The following is a 26,298-nucleotide window of genomic DNA, read 5'->3' on the forward strand; positions in this document are numbered from 1 at the left end:
GGCATAGCCTCTTGGGTCTATGCTTTGCTTTGTCCAGCTTTGCTGGTGGATAGCCCGATGAACAAAGCTAGCCTGATGGACATAGCCTCTTGGGTCTAAGATTTGCTAGTGGATAAAGCTAGTCCGCTGGACAAAGCTTGATGGACATAGCCTCTTGGGTCTATGCTTTGCTGGTGGATAAAGCCAGTCGTCTGGACAAAAGCCTGATGGACATAACCTGATCCGATGAACAAAGCTAGTCCTCTAGACAAAAGCCTTATGGACATAACCCGATCCGATGGACAAAGCCAGCCCACTAGAGTAGAGCCTAGTGGACAAAGCGTGGCCGAGTAAAGCCCAATGGACAAAGCCATCTTGCCTAAGTAGATGGACAACCATCCATCAATCTCTAGGCTATCCATCAATCTCTTGTTCGGTCTCTCTCTCTCTCTAGAATTGCAGTGGCAGACTCGCTCTTCTAATGAGATCGGCGGGTCGAGCCTAACAGACAAGATAGGAGGAGAGGGAGACAGTGGGAAAGTGGAACTAAGGAAGAAGGGGAATGTGTGAGAGAGGTCAAAGTCAGAACGATGGGTTGGGCCTGTCGAGCTGAGGCCTGACAGATACGACGAGGGACTAAGATTGGCCTAAGTCTTGAGGGGTGACTAAGAGGGTAGTGGTGGCGGTGGCGATGGCGATGGTGGTGGTGCTTTTCTTAACTAAGGATGCCAATTTTCCCCTATAAAATCGGGGCCTTGCCCTGCCTCAAATGGGGCAGGTTTTTTCCAACCCTAAATGGGGATGGGATGGGTTTTGTATATAATTCCCCGAACCCACACCTGAACCCGAAGGTAAAATTAATAAAATATTTCTAGGTTTAATATTGATATTTAAAATATCTCTAAGTTTTTCTTAAATTTTTAAAATTCTAGAATCCCATAATTCTATTTTTGAAGTACCCAAAAGTATTATAATTCACTTCCTAAAATACTCTCAAATTCCTATATTGTATGTATAAATTGTCCACAATAAATAATTTTTAAGAAATTGCCTTAGAGCGAGGAAAATTCAGGAATTACCCATCCTCGATGGGGAGTGGATGCCCCACCCCGTTGCCATTCCTATCCCTAACTAAGATCAGCCAGATCTTGGGAGAGTAGGGAGAGTAAAAAGAGAGAGAGAGAGAGAGAGTGTCTGAGAGAATAGGGGAGGATGAAGGCCTAATTAAGAAGAGAGAGAGTGTGTGTGTGGGAGAGTAACCATTGTAGTGGTGGTGGTGGTGGTGGTGGTGGGATAGGGAAGGGGAAAAGAAGAAGAGAAAAAGAGACTAAGGGAGAGAGAGGGTCTATGGTGGTGGAATGGACAAATTGAAGAAGAAACAAAAGAAAGGAAAAGAGGGCAATTGCCATTATAATCAAAGGGAAGAAGAAGAAGAAGAAGAGAGAGAGAGAGGGAGGGAGTTGCACAAGCATGGTTCAAAGTATCGATACAATATACTTGATTCGGGGCATTATCATATCGTATCTTTTAAAAAGGTACAGTCCGAAACACCTCGTATTCCCAATTTTTTTAATAATAAAAAATATACTAAAAACTTTCCAAAAACTAAAATATAAAAAAAACTAAAAAAATAATAAAATTTCGGCCCTTTCTAAATAACGTTGTCTATACTTTGAACCTTATGGGCAACTTCACTTGAATGTCGGTGTTCTGACAACGGAGGTTATCTAATGGTGGTTGTCTAAATCATGCAACACAACTATTTATGTTATTGAACTCTTTTAACAACAAATATTAGGATTACATCTACATGCAACACAGCTAATTTACTTTATCACTTTTTTATTTTATTTATTTTTGCATAATTTAATTTCATATTCCTTATCAGCCCCTACAAGGCAGACCCCCGCCCGCTAATAAAAAATATTAAAAATTGATAAAAATTTCATGACCAGTTCACCACTCACCGACCGAATTGACTTGGCAAAGAGGAAATGGTATTTGTTGAGGGTGGATGTTAAGGCCACTTCATAATGGCTCTGTCATCCACCGTAAATAGCACCATTTCTAGACAGGATTTGCCATTTGAGGCGCCCATTTGCGAGGAGCAGATCTCGTCACCACCATTTCCTCCTTTTTAAAATTTTTGCCTCCTCACGGTAGATGATTAAGCCACGTGTCCTTTTTCTTTGAAAATTTTTGAACGTTGGATGACATTGCTTTAGCATCATCCACCGTGAAAAAACGAGAGTACCTCAGCAGCAGGTCAAGCTGAAGTAAGAACTCGTCGATCCATCTTCTGAAGAAGTTTTGTCAGTGCGGTCATGAAATTACTATACTATCCTCCCGTACCCATAGAAAGAACAAGAGCATTGTTCAGCTAACGCGCGACGTGACGGACGTTTGCCATTGTAAAAATTTCTCTCTCCAATTCGAAAGTCGAAAGTGTTACTTTTCTGAAGAGAGGGGGTGGTAGAGACTAGACTAGACTATAGAGCCCTCTTCTCTCCAACTTCTATCATCCGAAGAAAAAGCAGCAGCAGAAGAAGAAAGAAAGCAGGAATGCAGATGTCTTTGTTCGCTTAATCTGCCTACGGTCTACCCTTTCTTATTAAGATGGCAGGGTACACTTTCTTTCCCTCTCTCTCTCTCTCTCTCTCTCTCTCTCTCTCTCTCTCTGGTATCATATTCCGGCGATTGAATGAACTACTTGAGAAGGGTGCTTTTAGCTTCTTCTTTGTGGGTTTTACTTGATTGTTTTGGAGATCAAGAAATAAAACAATACTCAGGAAAGGACATTTAGATTTTACTAAAAAAGGACAATCAGATATAATGATGCCAAGTTCTGCCTTTTGTTGTTCTGATGGGAATGAGATATCCCCTTTGTTTTGATCTTTAATCATGTCGATCATCACCCATGGTTTATATATATATATATATATATATATATTTTTCCGGTGTCCATCTTAAGAAAACAAGTAAATGAAGAAATTTTCAGCTACTTGATTTTAAATGTTGAGGTTCCTCCTAAAGAGCCTAAAATATCAAGTCGTCTGCACTGTTTGCGCGGTTAATCTGAACAGTTGCAATAGATATTATTTCTGGCGCTCCAGCTTAAATGACGGTCAAGTTCATTTGAGTGTTCTCGTTAAGTATTTGCTTTGAAGGGGGCAAAGCAAGTAAAAAGGAAAACAAGAATGGGTCTAATATTTGTATGGTCTTTCTTGGTTAGGAGTATTAAAGGTTTATACGAGTCACTGGTCCTATTCAGCATGAAAGACCAGATCGTTTACTTTACTCATCTACACTAGATCTTGTTTCATTTACTAGATGACCCTTGAAATGGGTTATGCACACTTAGGCAATTATATAATGTTGACAGTCTAAAGCTTAAGTTTTGAGTTGTCGAAGGGTACCTTAAGTTCAACTTTTCCTTCTCCAATGGACCAATACGACTTGCATTGCTAGTGGATTTATGGTCCATGTCTTGTTGTCATCTCTGAAGCACTGAAACTTGTCAAGAATATCTTGGTAGCCTTTCTTATGCATTTGAAGACAGATTGTAATTAGATAAATAGATAATCTGCAAGATTGTTTGGATATTTTGAACTCTGTTCAATGAATGAGTTGCCTTCTTGTGTTAGACTTCAGAACATGCCTTGTATGTGTGACCTTTCAAGTTGAAGGCCTTCTAGTAAGAAATTTATTACTTTTTCCAGCAAAAATATAAAGTTAAATAGCACTTCAGAGATAGTGGTTTTCATAACCAATGAACCATGAAAAAGAAAACTTAGCCTTAGGGTTTGCATACATATTGCTTACTCCTTTTCAATTTCATGGTTTGAAGATGGGCTACAGAAGCAACTGGAGCAGATAATGAATTGACTAAGGAACATATTGTGTTATTACTTCTGGTGGAAAGCTTTGATTTATGAACTAGTAATATTAATCATTTTTGAGTAATTGTAGCATTACTTTCATCTTGTTTTTTATATTATTTTTTATAAGCAGTGTAAAAGTATTGTATTAATAATCAAAAGTAGGCAAGGTGCTCTCAACTCAACTCAACTCATGTACAAAAAAGTGCCTATAAGTATGCACAGATCATATACATTAGAGCATTTACAAAGCAATCGAAACAGAGGGGATCAACACTGATCAGCAAAGATATGGACAGACACTCTCCCACAAAAAGCTTCAAGCTACCAGCCCAACTAATCAAACTCCTCTCAACCTTCTCTATTGTAACTTCCACTGGTTCAGCCTTAATAAATAACCTCTGATTCCTTTCCTTCCACAATGACCAAAATGCTGCAAAAAGGAGACAATTTGACAGGAACTTGCCTCTAACTGGGAAGGAACTAACCCTCCAACCAGACATGAGATCTGGAACTGAGAGTGGAGGGACCCATCAAGGCTTGAAGAGCTTTGCAAAATGGCACCACACCTGATAAGTATAGGGGTGGTGAATTAGCAAGTGTTGGATGGACTCCGAGGCTGAACCATACATGCTGCAAAAACCATCAATCTCCATTCCAATTGAAAAAAAGAAAAGAAAAAAATCAACTTCCATTCCATGGCTCAAAAGAGCTTCAGCAGTCTGCACCTTCTCCGGTGCAGCCAGCCACACAAAAAATTGGATTTTGGAAGGGACTTGAGCACTCCAGGTCCAGGACCAAGCTACTTTTTGACCTGTTCCCAGAAGAGCTAAATAATAAGATCTTGTAGAAATACCAGATTTTTTCTGGACGCAAACTCAGCAGCCCTGATGCTGATGCCAGGCTGGTCCGTTTGTAAAGTGCTTAGCAATTCACCCAAGATTTCAACATCCCAATCGTTTGGGTTCCTCTGGAACCTTGGAACCTACACCACTTGACCATTAACCAACTCAAGAGTCTTGACAGCACCATCTTCATCAGGCTAAGGAAAATAGTGAGGAAAAAGCATCTGCCAGCAGCTGATTAGCACACCTGAAAGAGATGTGATTTTGAAATAAAGGGAGCAGAGCCATTATTTCTTTCTAAATATGCTTGTTCCAAAGGACGGTTGTGGTACACGGGAAACCCAATCCATTGGGGTACTACCATATTTGCATTGGATGACTTGGCACCAGAGATTGTTTGGTTCCTCCCCAAATCTCCACAGCCATTTACAAAGAAGGGCATTGTTCATATGAAGTCCCAAACAACCAAATGCAGCTTCTTTGAGTTTGCAAATGGAGTTCCTAGCAACCAAGTGCAGCTTCTTCTCATCATAGTGAAAGATAATAGATTGGGAGGCTGGACAACAACCTACCCTTCCACCTAGAGAGCCTTTTCTTGCATCTCTCAGTGACTGGATCCCACAGGGAGCTAGATCTGTATTGCCCTCCGAGCGGTAAGCCCAGATCTTTAGAAGACAAAGAACCCACACTGCACCGTAAAGTATTTGCTAATTCAACCATCTGAGGCACCTACCCACTGTGATGATTTCGGTTTTTTGAAGATTAATCTTCAGCCTAGAGACCGCTTCAAATTAAGAGGCACCTGAGAAACATAAAGTCTGCTTGAGCAGCTCTTGATAAACCTAGGGTGTGATCTGCAAATTGCAACAAAGATATCATTGGAGCACCAGTTCCAACCGAAAATCCTTCTAAATAGCCTCCTTTCACTGCCTTGTTTATCATTCTGCCCAGAGGATTCACTAAAGAGAATAGGAAAGGTGAGAGAGGGTCACCCTGCTGAAGTCCTCTTTCCCTTTAAAGTAGCCTTATGAAGCTCTGTTAACAACGACTGAAAACCACAGATCACTAATACAACCATCTATCCACTTCCTCCAAACCACTCCAAAGCCCATCCTGGTGAAACATAATTAATAAAAGGCCAATGCACATTGTCATAGGCCTTTTCTAAGTCAATCTTGCCAAACCAAGCCAGACTCCCCTTGCTGGTGTCTTGAATCAATGCACTCACTTGCAATAAGTGGGCCATCCAGAACCTGTCTCCCATCCACGAATGCACCTTGTGATGGAAGAACCTCCCATTACCTTCCTCAACCTATTCGCCAACAATTTAGAGATGACCTTGTGGAAGCTGCTGACAACCTGATAGGTATGAAATTCCTCAATTCAGTTGCGCTGGCCACCTTTGGTATTAGAGAAATGAAGTTTGACCTTGCACCTTGAGAAAGCTATGCATTTGGTTGGAATTCCTTTCATCTTATAGGTAATATTTCAAATGGTATGAAAGAGAGAGATTAATTCCTGTTTCATGAGTCTTGTTTTTGTATGGTAAACCCTGTGTACATGGAAAAAACTACAGACCACCGAACTGGTATACAACTTAAGGCAACTCTCAGTTGTACAAATACATGTCCTTGCTAAATTGCTGGGCATCTTATTGGTTTGCTCCAATTAACAAGTATATGTTAATGTTAATGCATCTTCTGTCAAAAACAATAGTATGTTAATGAGAAATTTTGAAATAAATGCTTTGAGGATTCATGACCTCTTTGAGTTTTTATGTGGAACTTGTAAGTACTTCTCATATGTTAAATGGGCACTGAAGTTTGAGGAAAAAAATAGAGAAACAAGAAAAATAAGATTTGTGACATCAATTTTAAACTCTTTCAAGTTCCAAGTGAGTCCTTGAAAGAACTTGGCATTGAGGCTGAAGCTTTCACTAAGGTGCAAAACAGGTATGCTAAATGGAAAATGATGTGGTGGTCCATACTGTGTACATTCACAACAATTTTCTCATTCAAGATAATGCAGTTATGATTAATCTAGATATTCTGAAGCAAAGAAATAGGATGTATAACTACCCTGGTGCGGTTTTTGTGTTTAGTGTACACCATTGACAATTGGCATTGTAATGGGAACATCTGAAATTAACTTGTAACATTTTCCTCTCAAATAAAAAAAAAAAACATCTAATGGAGTTGATACATTTAAGGGTGGGGGGACGAAGGGCTTATTATAGCCATGTTCTCGAGCCCTATTTGAGAAGGAGACTCTCTTAGGGCTGAGATCCTTGTGGCTCTGGAAGGTGCCCAAAGAGCAAGGGAGCTGAACTTAAGAAAAGTGGTTTTTAAAGGAAGATAACTCTGGCATTCGGAACTACAGCAATGAAAAGAAAAAATTTAAGTGGCTGACTAGGGACACTGAGGTGAAATTCAGTTGGGTAAAGAGAACTGCTAACTCACTTGCGGATGGGTTAGTCAAGCAAGGCTGAATAGGCGATCTCTCTTTTGGTCTCATTTCTAATCTTGTATTTTTGTTTTTTCTAAAATGGGGGAGTTAAGAAAGTTTACTTCCCCCTCTCTTGTAATTAAAGTTCCTTATTATTAATAAATTCTGCTGTTATTGATAAAAAAAAATCTAACATTAAGGCCTGTTCGTTTTCGGGTAAATCACTTACCCAGGTAAGTGTTTCCCAGGTAAAACTTATCCAGGTAAGTGCATTTACCTGTGTTCTTTTCTGCCTTGGTAAGTTTTCCCTGTTTCCATTTTTATCCTTGTATCTTTTTGTTTGTAGTGGCTATTTAATGACATTTTTGTCTTATTAAATTTTAGTGCCTCTTGGTGGGGAAGTAACTTACCAGCTGGGAAAGGGTAAGAATTTTTGGGTAAATGGTCAAAAGACTTACTTGGGGGAAAGTGCCATTACTGTGGGTCCCATATTTGCCAGAAAAAGAACATGGGGAAGTTGGTCAGCTTCCTGTTGGCCAACTCCCCCCTTAATATATATATATATATATATATATATACCTGAAAATGGAAAAGGGCAAGAGTTTTTGGGTAAATGGTCAAAAAACTTACTTGGGGGAAAGTGCCATTACTGTGGGTCCCATATTTGCCTGAAAAAGAACATGAGGGAACTCCCCCCCCCCCAAAAAAAAAATAAAAATAAAAATAAAGGAAAAAGAAAAAGAAACCTGAAAATGGATGGGGCCTAATTGATAGTTCTGGTTACTTCAGACTTTGTATGAGAAAAAACCTTAGTGTCCTAAACATGTTTGAAGTTTCATACTTTCAGTTCCTCATCTTGCTGAAGTCTTATTTCCATCTAATCTTTTGCTTTAATGTTTTGAAGAACAGCACATATTTATTGTCTTTTATTATATTGTAGTTAACTACAGCTAACTTTTGCCTTTTGTAACCATGTAGGACGTCATGGTTGGTTGATGGCAAAAGAATTGCAACAAAAATCAAGAGTGCATCTGCAACATGTGATCCTAGAAACATCAAATGGAAAAGCAACCCAACAAGAGCCTGTCCAAAGTGTAACCATATTATTGACAACAATGATGTATGATTCACTAAGTTTCATAGGTTTTCTGACAATTCACCAATGTTGCATGGGCAAAGACATGGGACTTGAATCTGATACATATCCAGGAGTTCGATTTTTTGAACAAAATAGTGGGATTCAATACATCTCATATAATTGTTATTTTATCATATTATTAAATATTATTCTTAAAATTCATAAAGCTATTCAACCATAAAAATATTACAACTTAATTAGTTAAATTACAATTAACAAGTTAATAGCTGTTTTTCATGGTTATCCTAATTTCAGTATTAAATGGAAAAGAATCTAATTATTGATGGGTCCTGAGTTATAAATTGGGAAAATACAAATACTAGTCCCCTACCTGACAGTTTAAATGGTTGGACCACTGTTGCATAGTCATTTAAAGGTGGGGTGTCCATCAACATTACAATTCACCTGTTTTCTCCCTTAATGAGCAACAGAAATTAGTTAGAGGAAATCTTTGATTAATAGTTTCCATTTACATAATATTAGCTATGGACAACATTGCCAAATTTAGATTCCAGGAACAAAGTGAGACTATACATGGCAAATGCCTGTCTATGACATTTATTAGAATTAATAAATTAAAAGTGGAATACAGGGAAAGCATATTGTATGTATTTGATGATAGTGGGCATAGCTACTTATAATTATGTATTAGGAGAATAATGTTTATGAAGGACATGTTCTTTGCTTAATTCTAGGAGCATAGTAATTGTTAGACAGGGCATCACGTGACAACTTTTGTTATAACATGTATTTTGGTCTTTTTTTATCAGTATATCAATCTTTATACTATGGTACTGCTCATCTACCTTTAAACAGATTCCAATGTTAATTCTTAGAAAGAGCTAAGAGCTGCTGATAAAACCAAGTCAACTGGGATTTTGTGATATGCTGAGTTGATATAGAAAAGGAAATTTCTGTTGCATTTGTCCATCCCTGCATTTAAGTTCCCATCCATTGCCAAAAATTATAGTTCTAAACCGGGGTTATCATTTATTATTTATATGCCTGCACTACTTTATCAGAAAAATGGAAAAACGGAGAACAAAAATGAAATAAATTTCTGCATATGTTGCTTCATCTTCCTTCATTTCCAGTTCCCTGTGGGATTGTACCTGTGTTATAAGTATTTAAAACCCCTCTATTTTCAGATCACCCAACAGTGGCCAGGTTTACCCAGAGGTGTGAAATTCGATCCATCTGATCAAGAGATTATTTGGCATTTGCTTGCAAAAGTTGGTGGTGCATCAGGTGTGAAACCTCATCCTTTTATTGATGAGTTCATTCCAACTGTCGATGAAGATGATGGAATCTGTTATACCCATCCTCAAAACTTACCAGGTCAGTCACAAATTACTGGGTGCATGTTGATTCTTTGACCATTAACCATGGCCAACTGACTTTTGTAAGGAAAAAATACTACTTTTTAGGTGTTAAGCAAGATGGAAGTGTGTCCCACTTCTTCCATCGGGCAATTAGAGCTTACAGTACTGGAACACGGAAACGAAGGAAAATACTTGATGATGACCTGGGTGATGTCCGTTGGCACAAGACTGGGAGAACTAAACCTGTGATTTTGGATGGAGTACAAAGAGGATGCAAAAAGATCATGGTTCTCTATATGAGCATGGCAAGGGGTGGAAAGCCTGAGAAAACTAATTGGGTGATGCATCAATATCACCTTGGCACTGGGGAGGATGAGAAGGATGGAGAGTTTGTTATTTCTAAGATATTTTATCAGCAACAGGCAAAGCAAGGTGACAAAATTGAAGGAGACCAGCCTCTTGATATTGCTGAAGCCATTGTTGCAAAAGTTGATCCAGTTACTCCTAAATCTGTGACTCCTGATCCACCTCGTACTGAAAGGTTACATTCTGATCATGGACATGAACAAGAATCTACATTTAATTACATGGAACCCTGTGGCCAGGTAAAAATGGGGGAAATGAAAACCATCTAGCACTCATAATGTATCCTTTCTGCTATTCATACAGTATAAAGATTAAAGAATTTGCTATTCATGTAGTCATTTAAGATTGCTAATATATATATATAGATCAATAGAGTGATGATATCTGCTATTTATTCACTTATTTATCTTAAGTTGTTTGTGCTACATAAGCATCATGGGAAAAGATCTATAGAAGTTGGGCTGCCACCTGGGTTGGATGAGCTTGACGATCAAGATCACAGAGTAGAAGATTGTGAAAGGCCGCATTCTGACCTTGATATTGGAAAAGAACCAGCATGTAGTCACCTCACAACGTTTTCCCAGGTAGAAAACACTCATTTAACAAGTAATTTCTGCTCTCATTTTGTCACTGAAATTTTGAAATGAAACAGTGTCTCCTTCCTAAGATCCTATTAGTTAGCTGATATTTGTAAGTCATTTGCTTCTGCTTTTCAGCATCCTAAGACAAGGTACTTGGAAGATGAGATACAACCTAAATTGGAAAAACCCGATGGTCAAGGTTCCCAGAAACTGGATGAACATGATAATGACATGGTGGACAATCATGAAAATCAAAATGGGGAAGATCCAAAATGGTGGGAAGGTGAATCACAGTTCCTGTTAGATTCTCAACAACTCGTGGAAGGACTGTCTCTGTGTGATGAACTTCTTCAGAGCCAGTCCTCCAGTGGGGATGGAGATGGCAAAGAACAGAAGGAAAAGCCCCGCCTGTCTGATTATGCTCAAATAGGGGTAGAAGATCTTAAGAGGGACCTGGAGGAGTGCCAAAAGTTGAGCGTTTTTGATCCTGGCAATATTGAGCTTGATACACCTCCAGATTTCCGGTTGAGCCAGCTTGTATGTTTGACCCTCTTCTATCTAACACTGTTTTTTATGTTGTTTTGAGTATTATTGTCCAATGGTGATCCTCAGATACTAAAGAAATTTGGAAATGCTCTTGTAGGAGTTCGAGTCACAGGACAGCTATACTCCATGGGTTGGGACCAAAGTCGGGGCTGAATGGAGTATGGGTGCCAATTTAACTCAATGATGCTCAAGTGGATTTACATTTTTGTATATTTTTTGTTATCTATTTATGAGTTTCGTTATCTATTTATGAGTTTCACTTATCTGAGAGGATGTCCTTTACAACATTATCCCAAGTAAACCAGAAACAGAAACAGACATTGCATTGTTTTGACTTTTGAGCGGACCCCACTTATAATGCTGCTGTAAAGCTCTTTGATGCTTGAAACCATGTGTGAATTACTAATGCATTTTGGTCTATGTTCTTCTGAGGATCAGGGTACCAAACTCACCCAAGCATGTTGTCGGTTTATGTGCTAGATGTCCATGAAACTGAAATAAAAACATCCAGGAAAATCTATTTAATCTTTCCTTATTATTAACACCCCTTCCTCTCTCTTTGATACGTTCAGTTCGGTATTCTATTGTTAAATTACAGAGTTGCAGTTATAAAATTGTAATCTGTTTTTGCATATTTCGTTTTCCCATTGGTACGAACTCTCAGAAATGTAGCAGAAAGAGAAGACGGGGAAAGGGGCTCTTCTACATTTTGGAGCAATTCTTTTTGTTCTTTTTACCTGTTTTACGTGGATGGAACTTTGAGCTGTCACTTGCAGAGGAGCTTACACTAAATCCTAAATCCTGAGACCCCTCAACAAAATGGGAACAGGCCGGTGTTTACACTAAACTAAATTCAAGGCATCACATCAACAAGAGCGTTTGTATTAAATTCCTGGCATCACATCAACTGGTTTCGCATTTCATTGGAGGGTGGTTGTTCTTTGAACTTTGAAGGGTTTTCCTTCCTAATTGGCTCATGTTTCATGACTTTGAGTTCATGCATGAGGAGACTGGATCTGCTCAACAAAATCCTGAGACCCCTCAACAAAATGGCAACAGGCCGGTGTTTACACTAAATTCAAGGCATCGCATCAACTGGTTTCGTATTTCATTGGGGGATGGTTGTTCTTGGAACTTTGAAGGGTTTTCCTTCTTAATTGGCTCATGTTTCATGACTTGAGTTCATGCATGAGGAGACTGGATCTGCTCCTCACTGGGCGTCTTACACCAATCTCACATTGCATTGGGAACATCTCTCGTACTAATACTTTATTATTCATGGAGAAATACGAACAGGCCCAATGCAAATTTTTGAATTTCACTACAGAGCTATAAACATTCAAAATGTCAAAAACCTCCACTCCATACATCAATGCTCATCTATGAATTGGCATCAATTTTCAGCTGGCACCCACCCCAACTCTACTTTGGGCCTAAAATTTCTAACCCTGGGCTGAACAGTCATTCTTCCTATTATTCATGGGAGATATTCCCAATGCATGGTGAGATGTACATGTGAGGCCCAATGAGGAGCAGATCCCAATTCATTGAGTGTAGGGGTACTCTAGTTGTGAAGATGTAATAGGTTCATGCATCTCTGCACATAGGCATGGGCAGTGGGTCACCGTGGGTGTTAATGGAATCAAATGTAAGTACATGCTACAGCCTACGTGGTCTCAAAATCCAAAAGATATGCTTGTTTGATCCGTGCAGAAACCTGTATTCTCCATACGGATGTATGAACAAAGCTTATATCAACACGCTTCAGCAGCACATTAATATTTAATAATAACACTTCTCATATGTTTCAGCTTCTACTCGGCATCTTTCTTTTCCAAAGCATTGTATAATAATATAGCAAATTCATTCCTTACTGTATTTATTTGTTGATGAAAACTCTTCTTCAATATTAATATTCTTTGAGGTCCAGCCGTCCAACGTGGTTTTCCCAAGCACAAGAAGCCATATTGGACCGAATCAACAACCATAGAAGTTGACAGGTTTGCATATAGATTATAGAATCTAGAAAGTTGTTTTTCTATCTTTAAGGTGGGATCATTGATAAGAAAGATGTATGATCACAAATCATTGATAAGAAAGACATAGATTATAGAATCTAGATGGTTGATGTAAATGTATGTAGCTAATTTGGCATAATCTCCATGAAAGGGATATTTCTCTCTTCAGTAAGAGTCAAGATCAAGTTGCTGGCGCCTGACAATCCAGTTGAGCCATATGCAAGAGACTTAATTTAGAGACTAATTTATTTATTAAAGGATTCACCTAAGCGATTAGCTTCCTATACAACCATACTGAAAAAACCAACTTCTGCCTAAAGAAACAAAATGACTGCTTTATAATGTTACAATGCTGTGTACCACCCTACGAGTTATTGCAGTTTAAATCATCTCTAACAGAAAGAAGCTCTACCTCAGAATACCAAAGCTTTCCATATGCCAAATACTCTCTGGAGCTAAACACCCTTTGTAAGATTAAAGACAAGGATATCTACTCATTCACTAAGCAGAAGTTGCGTGATCAGTCATAGAGGAGGTCAACAATTAACTTCCCGATCCGTCAATTGAATTCCAATTTCATTTTCAATTTTCAACAATTCAACTATTCTTCCTTTTTTTTTAATCAACAAGTTCAACTATTCTTTGCACCAATATAAAATGGAATATCAGTAAAGAACCTCATTTTACGTCCATTCAACTAGATCCACGCATCAACCCAAGCCTTTCCTTGTGTGCAGTCACCTACCTTGTCTAGCAGTCAAGGTGCCTACTGACAAGGGCATTTAGCCTGAATGCCATGACTCGTATCAAAAGGAATCTATCTAAGCAACTAGGCAACTGCCTAAGTCATAAGGTGCTAGCCTAACAAGTATATGTATATTACTTATATTACTTACATTTTGTCTTAACATTTTACTAGAACTAAGGGTTTTGACAGGAGTGAAAGAAAGAAGGATGAAAATGTTCTTTTTTCTACAAATATTTCCTCACAGATATTAAATAGAATAGGGCTCTATCCCTTATTCTATTTTTCTTTATATTTACACTCTTCAATTTTTTATTAGTATAAAATTGTATCCTTCTTTAGTTGCTAATAATATTTTGATATTACTTATATTACTTACATTTGTCTTAACATTTTACTAGAACCAAGGGTTTTGACAAGAGTGAAACAAGGATGAAAATATTCTTTTTTCAACAATTATTCCCTCACAGATATTAAGTAGAATAGGGCTCTATCCCTTATTCTATTTTTCTTTATATTACACTCTTAAATTTTTTATTAGTATAAAATTGTATCCTTCTTTAGTTGCTAATAATATTTTGGTATTCTTCAATTAAAAACTAATTATACAATGATGTTTTGTTTGAAATAAAGAAAGTAATAGATTTAAAATGTCACTTTCTTTCAGATAGATTTGCCATGCACTGAAATCCAATTGTCTTATATAGTAAAAAACATTGCTTTTTTTTAATATATATATATATATATATATAGGTGTACGAATTAAACTATAATTTAATTTTCTCTTTGTCAAATTCTATCACCTTCTACCATCATCAAGTTGTTTTTTTTTTTATCGATCCATCATCAAGTTGTTTTCAAGGCTTCAAGTGTTGATCCTGAATCAACAAATATTAACTAGGACTGCTCCAGTTTAATTTTAAACTGGCCTTTGTCCTTCACAATTGTGCAATCCCATAACCAATGCCATGGTCCATGGGGTCAGAGAATGTTAATGGCATATAGACAAGACTCACTACTTGCAGGTTTCATCTCCATTCCATGCTTTCATTGAAGACCAAATATTAACCTTCCCTTGATAAAAGGGCATGGAGTACCTATCCTTTCCTGTTACCAATCATGTCTCATAAAACAATAAGATCAATATACAATTTCAGATTTCCAGTCCCTTGAGCTAAACAAGATTGATAAGTCCAAATTTGGCTCATTGTGGGCAGACAATTGCTCACTCACTCAGGCACATTACACACATGATATGACAAATATTGATCAACTATGACATTCTCCCATGTATATTTGGATCTCATGTTGTTACCATTGAAAGTGATCTGAAGCTGAAGTTTAGTAAACCAGGCAAAGCATGTGTTTATGTGAATTCTACTACTATAAACAACAAACAAAACAATCCCTTCAAGCTAACATGATGCAGGCAGAAATTGGATTCACCATACTAGGCAGATTGGTGCACAAGATTCAACCAAAATTTTGTGAAAGAAATCTATAAAATCGAGCCCATTAACCTAAATTGCTGAATACTCCCTACTCATGGAATCAAATCACAACCAGCAACTAAATAGACCCAGTATGACCAAAGATCAAAAACACAAATTGTTCAAAAGAAAGTAAAAAGGAGTACAAGAAACCAAATTAATTCAAAGTCAACTAGAGATCTACCTAACATGACAATGCTCATTAAACAACAAATCCACTTAGAAGACACTTCTTTTTTCTTTTTTATATGTTTAACTTCTTACATCAGATCGACATGTACTTCAATCCAAAATCGACGACAATTTACGTATCTAATCCTTATAGAACTATACATATTACATTAAGAAACTGGAGGAAATAAAAGGAGGGAGAGATGGAGAACCGATGTTCTCACCCTCTGGCCTTGAGCTCGGCGAGGCGCCTAGCCAATCCATCTTCAGAGACCTTGTCCTCTGCCTTATTAGAAACCGGATGCGCTGCCGGCTGGGGAAGCCCAACAGAGACCTCTAAACCGTAATCATCAGCTACCTGTTGCATCAAACTATTAACCTCGGCTTCAGGCGTCGACAGAGAAGTGCTCCCAGCCATGGAACTCTCCATGAACTCGGCTTGAACCTCCATGTTCACAAATTGTTTCTCGAACTTGTCCATTGTTTCCGACATCTTCTGGAGATTCCCGGTCGCGAGAGACGACTCCAAGGATTTAACAATCGAGGCCATGGATTTGCTGACGGTGGCCATCTTGGCCTGAGTGTCGAGGCGGGCGACGACGGCGTCGAGGCGAGAGGCGAGGCGGAGGTAGTTCATCTGTTCGGTACGCTTTCGGATTGCGTTCTCTGCGTAGATACGAGCACCGTCCATGTTACCCTTCTCGATAGCTTTCTTGACCTTGAGTTTCTCGGATTTCTCGTCCTTCTCGCACTTGCGAGCTTGGCGTTGGAGACTCTTCGACGTGAACTTGAGCTCCATGATCTGGTTCATTAGCCTTTCTGCATTTCCCATGGCGACGATTCAGCGAATCGATCGCGATCGATCGATCAATCTGTTAGGGTTAGGGTTTCGGTGAAGTGCCAAATTATTTTCTCTCGTGCAGAGTTTCAAGTTTAGTAGCTATTACGGTGGCCGGTGTCGGTGGGGCTCCACGATTAGCGTTTGAACTTGAACGAATCGAGAATCCGAGATTGTCATTCGTTCGGTTGGTCTGAAACTGTACCCGATTATCCGATTATCCATACTGTACCCGAGTATCCGAGTTCCAATACTCAGGGCTGTTTGCAAGAATTTCTTGGTAGATCTTTTATCAGCTTAATAGACAAGAAGACGGACTAAGCTGATGTTTGGAATGGCTTTCCTTTATTTAAAAATCGTTTGTATTTGATTTATCAGAAAAAGTGGATCACAAATGTCTTTTTTATTGTTGTTTGGCATCTAGTGCCATTAAACGCCGTTAAATGCCATATAAGCAGAATAGTAAAATAAAATTCTCAAAAGTTGGCTAAGAAATAAATCGAAAAATGTTTATTTGATAAAAAGCTTATCAAACAATTAGGATTAGTTGAATGCTTTGGTTGTTCATTAAGCCGTGGAACCAATGATGAAGTTCCATCCCAGTAATAAATTCATGGGCCCCATTGTGAAAGGTATGGGCTCTATATATTTTATTATCGGCATGAAACCTTATCGTTGGTTTGACAACTCGCTAAACAGCCAAAGCGTTCGGCTAGACATTGCTCCTTACCAAATAGCATTTTTGGATAAATACACACATGGCGATGAACTAGCACCAATTTTCAAGTAAATGGAAGTCATACTAAACACCATCTAAGTTTATGGAGTGTTGCTTTTTAAAATTCAGGATTATTTGATTGGCATCATGGTTTATCATACTACTAAAACCAGATGAGAAGGCTATTTTTATTTTTTAGTGTGAAAAAATCAAAAGCTTCATTTGAAGCTTCCTGAATTTTGTCTTTTTTGATCTTTCTTCACGCTTGTTTTTGGGTCTTTCAGTCTACACCATATCAAACGGAAAAGACCATCTTTTGCTCTTTTGAATTTTCTACAAACTGAAAGATGTGCCCTGAGAAAAATGTTTCTTTGATAAATAATTTAACCAAACAACATTTCAAATTCTATTGAAAAATTGTCAATGTAGCATCGAATTAACACCATTTTTCATATAAACGATAATCAAACCAAACACTATCTTGAAGTTTGTAGTTTGTACAACCTTGCAAAGGGATGTGATGAGGGCAGATTTGTCCCTCCAATAAAATTGTGACACGTGGCACCTCGTGACAACTAGGAAAACACCCAGCCAACAAACTTACGAAGTTGGTGACCCACCCGGGCACCTGTCTGGCCGGCCTGACGCGACCTGCGCGCGGCCTGACGCGCGCCTGCGAAGAGGAGGAAAAGATGCAGGTGAAAGAAGGGTAGGATCCATCTAATGGACGCCATAAAGGTTGCGGAATGGGTGGGCGGATTTCAAAAATTTCCTACCTTCTCCCAACTGGGAATCATATTCCCTAAGTTTAGAATACAATATTTAAGGATCCTACTTGAACCATAATCAAACCAGATCTGTACCAAAAGATAAATGGGAGGAATATACCTGATCCGGAGAAGCAGTATCTCCCAAAGTTGGTGTTCACACCCAAAGAATGCTCCAAGATCCGTTCTTGCTGAAGATGGCACAGTTGTGGATGGAACAGAACCAGCAGGGTGCGTCCTACACACTGGATCCTTCACAAGAATCCTCTGGAAACACTAAACACTGAATCCTTTTAGTCTTTGTTGCAAGACTAATGTCAAGAACAAGTTTCTTGACTTTCTTTTTTTGTAATGATCTAATCTTGCAAAAACAGATGTCGGCGGCAGGAGGAGAACTCTAAAGGCGAAAAGGCTGAACTGCCTTTTTCTTTTTCTGGAGTATGAATGAGATCCTATCTCAATTCGCAGGAGATATCCTATATCTCTTCAAGGTGGTTCGAAATCTGATATTTCTCTTTCTTGGTTAGGGTTTCTCCTCCTTTCTTCTTGATTAAGAATCCTCCTAATTAGGAGTTATCCCAATCCAAATCAGTATTTGGATAGGGGATAATCTTAATCCTATCTGCAGATAAAGTTAGCTTACTCCTGATCTTATTAGGAGGTTACCAGATTCAAATCTAATTTGAATTTGGTCTCCAAGAGTGGATAAGGCTAACGGCCCAATCCTTTTACTAACATTAATCTCAGATTCGCCCTAAGGATGGGTGATCATATCAGCCCACCTCGAAATGGGCTTCTGGCCCATTAAGTGTTCTGTGTCTAATTACTTTCCAATCTGCTGCCTAGTTGGGCTTCTTTGTATGGCGTGGGACCCAAGCATTGATCTACACACCAGCCACATGGGTTCGGCCCAGCCTTTAATACAAGGCCCAGTCGAATTCATTGAAAAACTCAATGAACCCCTTGAGTCCATCATATGGACCCTATGGGCCCAACACTTACATTAAGTGGTCCCTGGGCCAAGCCATCTTATAAAAACCCAGGGACTGTGGGCAGGTGCAAGATTAGCCCATCAGGTATTATCCTCAATGGTCTTACACTTAACCTCTCAGCCCTTAATGATCAAGCACTGCCCGACAAGAGAGGACCTCTCCCTCGGCTGCAAGGAACAGTGCCGCACTCTCCTCTCACATGGATCCCGGGAATTAAAACCATTTGCAAACAATTTGAAACCGTACATATATATATAAATATATTAATTTTGCAAAACAAAATTCCAACGATTGAAATCAACTGCCGGCAGTTTGGTTTCCATAAGAGAGAGTGCATTCCCGATCATTACCCTTTGTCCGACAAAGTGGCTGATTCTGTCACTATGATCACCCACTCAGATGAATTCTCAAACTGCCCCAACATACCCAGGTTTTGATCCCCGCTAAGGATCTCACTGATTGGCATATCAAAGGCAGTCTGATCCAACACCTAGTGAAGTGTCATAATCGAGTCTAGGGGTCAGGTGTAACTTTCCAGTTTTGCCCATCTATCTCCAAGGTTCAGGGCAATACTGGAAATCTGGTCCTGTTCAAGGATTCAAGTAATCCCATACTGCATGTGCCTCGGGTCTTACCCTAGTGGCTGAGACAGGCCATCCCAACACTTGGTGGCACACCAGTATCAGCCTTGGCAGGATAAACCTCCCCAGACTTATCCAACGGCTGTGAACATTTAAAACTAACACGAGTCTCTATAAATGTCCAGTTTTAGGGTTTTACACAGAAATAAACCAAACAACATGAATCAAACATGCACTTTATTTATTTCCACTAAATAACAAAAGTACATCAAATCAGATTGAAGCTAAGGGCATACAAAAACTGTCTAACAGCAGGTCCTTCAGCTCCCGCCGCCTACGAAGAGGAGGAAAATATGCAGTTCTCGGAAGTCCCTCAGCTCCCCCCACCTACAAGGAGGAGGAAGAGATGGAGTTCTCGGAGGTCCCTCAACTCTCGCCACCTACAAGGAGGAGGAAAAGATGGAGTTCTTGGAGGTCCCTTAGCACCCGCCACCTACAAAGAGGAGGAAAAGATGGAGTTCTTGGAGGTCTCTCAGCTCCCGCCACCTACAAAGAGGAGGAAAAGATGAAGTTCTCGCAGGTCCCTCATCTCCCGCAGCCTACAAAGGAAAGAAGACCACCTCATGCTGAGGGCAGTCGGATTGCGCCGCACCAGGGAGCTCCAACATTCTCCAAGGCATCGACCGCCTAGTAGGGAGTTCGCCCCCAGGCAGTTCGCCACCAAGGCAGTTTGTCCCCAGGCAGTTCACCACCAGGGAGTTAGCCTCCAAGGCAGTTCGCCACCAGGAAGTTCGCCCCCAGGCAGTTCGCCACCAAGGCAGTTCACCCCCAGGCATTTCGCCACCAAAGCAGTTCGCCCCCAGGTAGTTCGCCAACAGGGAGTTCGCCACCAGGCAGTTCACCCCCAGGCAGTTCGCCACCAAGGTAGTTCGCCACCAAGGCAGTTCGCCCCCAGGCAGTTCGCCACCAAGGCAGTTCGCCCCCAGGCAGTTCGCCACCAGGTAGTTCACCCCCAGGCAGTTCGCCACCAAGGTAGTTCGCCCCCAGGCAGTTCGCCACCAAGGCAGTTCATCCCCAGGCAGTTCGCCACCAGGGAGTTCGCCACCAGGCAGTTCGCCACCAAGGCAGTTCGCCCCCAGGCAGTTCACCACCAAGGCAGTTCGCCCCCAGGCAGTTCGCCACCAAGGCAGTTCGCCCCCAGGCAGTTCGCCACCAGGGAGTTCACCACCAAAGCAGTTCGCCACCAGGCAGTTCACCACCAAGTAGCTCGTCACTAAGGTACGCCACCACCGGGTCGAATAACGAGGTACTTTGCCAAAAAATTTTACATCACAAAACATTGGTACGTGGCCGAAAACGATTACATCAATTGGCGCCGTCTGTGGGAACCCGCTACAAAAAGCTAAGTTCTCATCCGACCAAAGCTAAGTTCTCATCTTGCCAAAACTAAGTCGTCACTTTTTAGAAACTGAAGCTATCGCTTTATAGTTTACATTTTTTATGAACTCAGAGACTATGCAGGGAGCTAACGGACTAAGTAGCTCTACCAAACTTACTTTCAATTCAGATAATGCCACATCAGTCCTCTCCGCAAGGTCCCCCCTACAAAGATGAGCTCTTCGTGGCTTTCGCGGGAGTTGGCGGCCAACTGACTACATAGGCGCCCTTACTGGTCGAGCCTTCCAAGGCTCCCGTGTGAGCTGGCAACCTAAAGTTAGTGGTGTTGCCCCCGAAGGTTGAGCCCCTAGTAGCTTCTTGTAGGAGTAGGTGACCGGCATTACGAAGCTGATGCAGGCCAAGCCTACGGGCCACCTCACTACTTAAGACTCGGTTGCCTCTCCGGCACGGGCAAAAGTCAAAAAAGAGTAGACTACGAGTCGCTACCAAAAGCCTACGGGCCACATTACTGCTTAAGACCCGGTTGCCTCTCCGGCACGGGAAAAAGTAAAAAAAGAGTAGACTACGAGCCGCTCCCAAAAGCCTATGGGCCACATTATTGCTTAAGACCTGGTCGCCTCTCCGGCACGGGCAAAAGTAAAAAAAGAGTAGACTACGAGTCACTCCCAAAAGCCTACGGGCCACATTACTGCTTAAGACCCGGTCACCTCTCCGGCACGGGCAAAAGTAAAAAAAGAGTAGACTACGAGTCGCTCCCAAAAGCCTACGGGCCACATTACTGCTTAAGACCCGGTCGCCTCTCCGGCACGGGCAAAAGTAAAAAAAAAAAAGAGAGTAGACTACGAGTCGCTCCCAAAAGCCTACGGGCCACATTATTGCTCAAGACCCAGTCGCCTCTCCGGCACGAGCAAAGTCAAAAAAGAATAGACTACGAGTCGCTCCCAAAGCCTACGGGCCATACTAGTAATTGGATCAGCACTTACTAGCTCATCGACTTACGGGCCAAAAGAAATCTACTCCCTTCGCTGAGTTACTATCAGCTCGGGAGTGGGGGGCTATTGATGAGGGCAGATTTGGCCCTCTAGTAAAATTGTGACATGTGGCATCTCGTGACAACTAGGAAAACACCCAGCCAACAAACTTACGAAGTTGGTGATCCACCCGGGCACCTGTATGGCCGGCCTGGCGCGACCTGCGCGCGGCCTGACGCGCGCCTGCGCGGCGCGCATGAACTGCACGGCGCGCGCGCGGCCTGCGCGAACTATGCACGGCTTGCGCGACCTGGCCGACCTGGACCAGCCTAGCGCATGATCCAGCCAAGGCGCCAGCTTGACGACCTGATCTAGACACTGACCCGCCGACTGACACAAGCGCCAGCTTGACGACCTGATCTAGGCACTGTCCCGCCGACTGACACAGGCGCCGACCTGACGACCTGGCCTAAACACTGACCCGTCGACTGATGCAGGCACCCCTCTGACAACCCGGCCCAGGCGCCGACCTGGCCGCTTGACACAAGCGCCAGCCTGACGACCTCGAGGAGTTCACCACCGTACCCCGGTTCTGACCGGATGCGACGAGTCTTACCGTTTGGAGGCTTTTCACCCACCTAACTCGCGAAGACTCCGGTATATAAAGACCTCACCCCCCAAAGGGGAAGGGGATGGAAAAGAAAGGGAAGTAACCCTGCTCTCTAGCTCTCTCATATTATCTTCAATGCTCTCTACAATAAGAGTGCTAACTTAAGCATCGGAGAGCCCCCACCGGGAAAGTACCCCCGGGACCTTTGATTCAGTTCTCGCAGGTCCTTCAGCTCCCGCCGCCTACGAAGAGGAGGAAAAGATGCAGTTCTCGGAAGTCCCTCAGCTCCCCCCACCTACAAGGAGGAGGAAGAGATGGAGTTCTCGGAGGTCCCTCAACTCCCGCCACCTACAAGGAGGAGGAAAAGATGGAGTTCTCGGAGGTCCCTTAGCTCCCGCCACCTACAAAGAGGAGGAAAAGATGGAGTTCTCGCAGGTCTCTCAGCTCCCGCCACCTACAAAGAGGAGGAAAAGATGAAGTTCTTGCAGGTCCCTCATCTTCCGTAGCCTACAAAGGAAAGAATACCACCTCATGCTGAGGGCAGTTGGATTGCGCCGCACTAGGGAGCTCCAACATTCTCCAAGGCATCGACCGCCTAGTAGGGAGTTCGCCCCCAGGCAGTTCGCCCCTAGGCAGTTCGCCACCAGGGAGTTAGCCTCCAAGGCAGTTCGCCACCAGGCAGTTCGCCACCAGGGAGTTCGCCACCAAGGCAGTTCACCCCCAGGCATTTCGCCACCAAGGCAGTTCGCCAACAGGGAGTTCGCCACCAGGCAGTTCGCCCCCAGGCAGTTCGCCACCAAGGCAGTTCGCCCCCAGGCAGTTCGCCACCAAGGCAGTTCGCCCCCAAGCAGTTCGCCACCAGGGAGTTTGCCACCAGGCAGTTCGCCACCAAAGCAGTTCGCCACCAGGCAGTTCGCCACCAAGTAGCTCGTCACTAAGGTACGCCACCACCGGGTCGAATAACGAGGTACTTTGCCAAAAAATTTTACATCACAAAACATTGATACGTGGCCGAAAACGATTACATCAGGATGGATGGTCTATGTTTCTTGCTGGGTGATGTCTCATGCCCATATCCTGATTTCCAAAATGGGTCAAATTGAAAGTGATGCCGGATCCACTCCAGCTCCGATCCGTCTCATGGCTAAAACTAGAGGTCAGCCATTTAATCACATTTCACAAACAACTCTTTAAGGAAAGAAATTGTTGTTGCAACTTGCAACGATTGGGTTTTGTGAGGGTGGGGTTCCTTGAATCATCAAAATGACGTTTATGGGAAGCCCATAACCATAAGGACTGGTGGGTGCTACACGCTAACCTAGCTAATTAGTGGGTTAGTGGGGGATTAGATGATGATGGGTTTGAAATTTGAAAGGACAGATATTTTTTTTTCCTTTAATTTGTAACTTTTGAGCTAATGGGTTAGATTTTTAAGCACAGTAGGTTTATTTATACATGAGAGTGTTATCATAGTCAACAGTTATTAGTATGGGATGATACATGAGAGTGTTATAAATAAGCACAGTGGGTTTGATTTGCTTGATGTAGCCTGGCCCTTTCAACAGCCTGAGGCTCTATAACTAGAGTAAGGTCTCATTGGAGAGGAATCCTATCACAAGCAACAGATTAAAGGCATAGAATAAGAAACCAAGAGCTTAATCAAAGAATCAATTGAAGCTAGTTAGTGATGATAGACCTTTGCTAATATGCTCCCAAAAGGAAAAAAAAAAAAGAAAAAGAAAATCCCAATTAACCTTTTTTAGACTTGCTTTTGTGTAGAGTGAGGGACCTTTCATATCACAGGGAATAAGGACCAAAAATCAGGACTGCACAATGAAACAAATTAAGCTTAACCAAAGAAGGTCACAAAAGAGAAGCACAGAGAACAGTTCCCCGGTAAGTAGTCACCCAAAAAGATACATTACAGCCTGCTCATGAAGCTCTGAGCTGCCTAGGACCTTAAAGTGGATTTTTATATGGCGTTTAGTCAGAAAAATGAAGATACTTGTTTGCTTTCAACAAAAGAGATGCAACAACTTTATATTAAGATCACTATTTACACTTGTATCTTAAGATGGACTGCAATACTTTCACTACAACTGATTCATCTCTATAGCCTGTCTAAAGTTTTTTAATCAATCAAATAAGAAGTTGTCTTCTATTTGCTTATTGAATGGTTTCTGCACTTTGATGACAGTGATAGTTTCTTTTTTCATCTCTCTTTATTGTGTTCAAAAACTGCATACAGACAAAATATTTCACGCGAGTTTCTTAACATTCGAACCCCAAAAGCTCAAGCAAAAATAGATTCATAACAGGGATGTAAAAAGTAGGAATGAAGTCACTTTAAGTTTTCAGATATTTTCATTTATAATTTTAGAATTCTATGAAATGATGTAAGGCTAGTAATGTTGTATGGAAATAATACATCCAAAAAAATGAGTGTGGGAGGAATGTAAATGTTGAAATAAATGAATGGAAAAATTAGACAACACAAGCTCAGAATTGAAGTATTAGAAGGAACCTATGAATAGCTCCAATAGGTGATAAAATAAAAGAAAATATTTATGATGATTTGGCCACGCGCCGAATAGACCATCCATAGCACCCGTAAAAAAAAGGTAATTTGTTACAAGTTGAATGGACTAAAAGAGAGAGGCAAACAAAAAACGACATAGGTTGAAATAGTAACAAATTATTTAAGTCCTCATAATTTAATAATGGATATGATGAAGGAAGATTTGGCCCGACCTCTCTATTACGTGACATGTGACAGAAACAACAGCTCGGCAAAAGGGGCCAAGCCTAGGCGGGAAGGGGACACCAGCGGACTGAACTCCCTACGGGGGGCCCGAACTCACCCTTTGTAACAGCTCGGGATACACCTCGCCGAACTGGCCAACTTTGTAACAGCTCGGGATACACTTCGTCGAACTGACCAACTCTGTAACAGCTCGGGATACACTTCGCCGAATTGACCCTCTGTAACAGCTCGGGATACACTTCGCCGAACTGACCAAACTTTGTAACAGCTCGGGATACACTTCGCCAAACTGATAAACTTTGTAATAGCTCGGGATACACTTCGCCAAACTGACCCACTTTGTAACAGCTCGGGATACACCTCACCGAACTGACCTGCCCTATAGATACCTCCGAGCTCAAGACCGCCTCGCTCAGCACTTCGCATCACCTTCTGGACACCAAAACCAAACAAGTCGTACCATGCCTGACACTAAGGAAGTTCGTGCCCGAGGGCGCCGCGCCTGACTGACTTTAGACCTGACGTTTGGCGACAGTACTCTAAACGGCCACCTGCCACCGCCACTGACACCGCCGTCTCCAGTTAGAAAGACGGTTAGGCAGTGACGGTTCTGTCTCAGCAGAAAGGACGATGACCGAATTGACAAGCACAAGGGTAATAATACCTGACCTGACAAGGGCCTCGGGGCGAGTGCACGAAGTGATTATAAGAGCCCCTTGCCCCCCGACAAACGAGGTATGCAAACTTTGCGCTATCTGGTATTACCTTGCTTTTGAAGGATTCTGACTTGAGCTTCGAAGCCTCTACACCGGGTTCCCCCCGGAGCTTCCTCATCTCCTCCGTTTCAGGTTCCCTGCTACCCCGTTCAGAAGCAAGGCCGCGGACAGCTAAGACCGGCCGGATCGCGCTCCATCAATTGGCGTCGTCTGTGGGAAAACGCTTCAAAAAGCCTCCCTCAAAACTTTGATAACCCCTTTTCTTCAAAAAACCCAACACTCATGGCCTCCTCCAGCAACACCGGACATGGCACGGAGACAAACGCCACCGGGGAACAACTTCAAGTCCCCGTGGTGTGCGTTGGACAGTTCACCATCCCCCTTTCGGCAGATGGGATCCCCAGCTTGAACGCGCCAAA

The 26,298-nt window shown here is 41.7% G+C and overlaps 1 protein-coding gene and 1 pseudogene across 2 annotated transcripts; one reads left to right on the forward strand and one right to left on the reverse strand.

The window, feature by feature from the left end:
* Window positions 1–2,335: 2,335 nt before the first annotated feature.
* LOC148863534 (SUPPRESSOR OF GAMMA RESPONSE 1-like) lies at window positions 2,336–11,488 on the forward strand. The gene is made up of 7 exons (XM_088976773.1): window positions 2,336–2,603; window positions 8,126–8,267; window positions 9,434–9,623; window positions 9,713–10,212; window positions 10,405–10,557; window positions 10,690–11,091; window positions 11,198–11,488. Exons 1-7 carry the CDS (start codon window positions 2,596–2,598, stop codon window positions 11,282–11,284), a joined length of 1,482 nt encoding a protein of 493 aa, XP_088832899.1. The 5' UTR covers window positions 2,336–2,595; the 3' UTR covers window positions 11,285–11,488.
* A 3,960-nt stretch (window positions 11,489–15,448) lies between these two features.
* On the reverse strand, window positions 15,449–16,681 carry LOC148863535 (ESCRT-related protein CHMP1B pseudogene; annotated as a pseudogene). Its single transcript, XR_016110040.1, has one exon. The product of XR_016110040.1 is annotated as an ESCRT-related protein CHMP1B pseudogene (transcript).
* Window positions 16,682–26,298: the final 9,617 nt, after the last annotated feature.

Source organism: Nelumbo lutea, chromosome 3 (genome assembly GCF_056320005.1).
Source record: "Nelumbo lutea isolate HS-2025 chromosome 3, American lotus-T2T, whole genome shotgun sequence".
NCBI lineage: Eukaryota > Viridiplantae > Streptophyta > Magnoliopsida > Proteales > Nelumbonaceae > Nelumbo > Nelumbo lutea.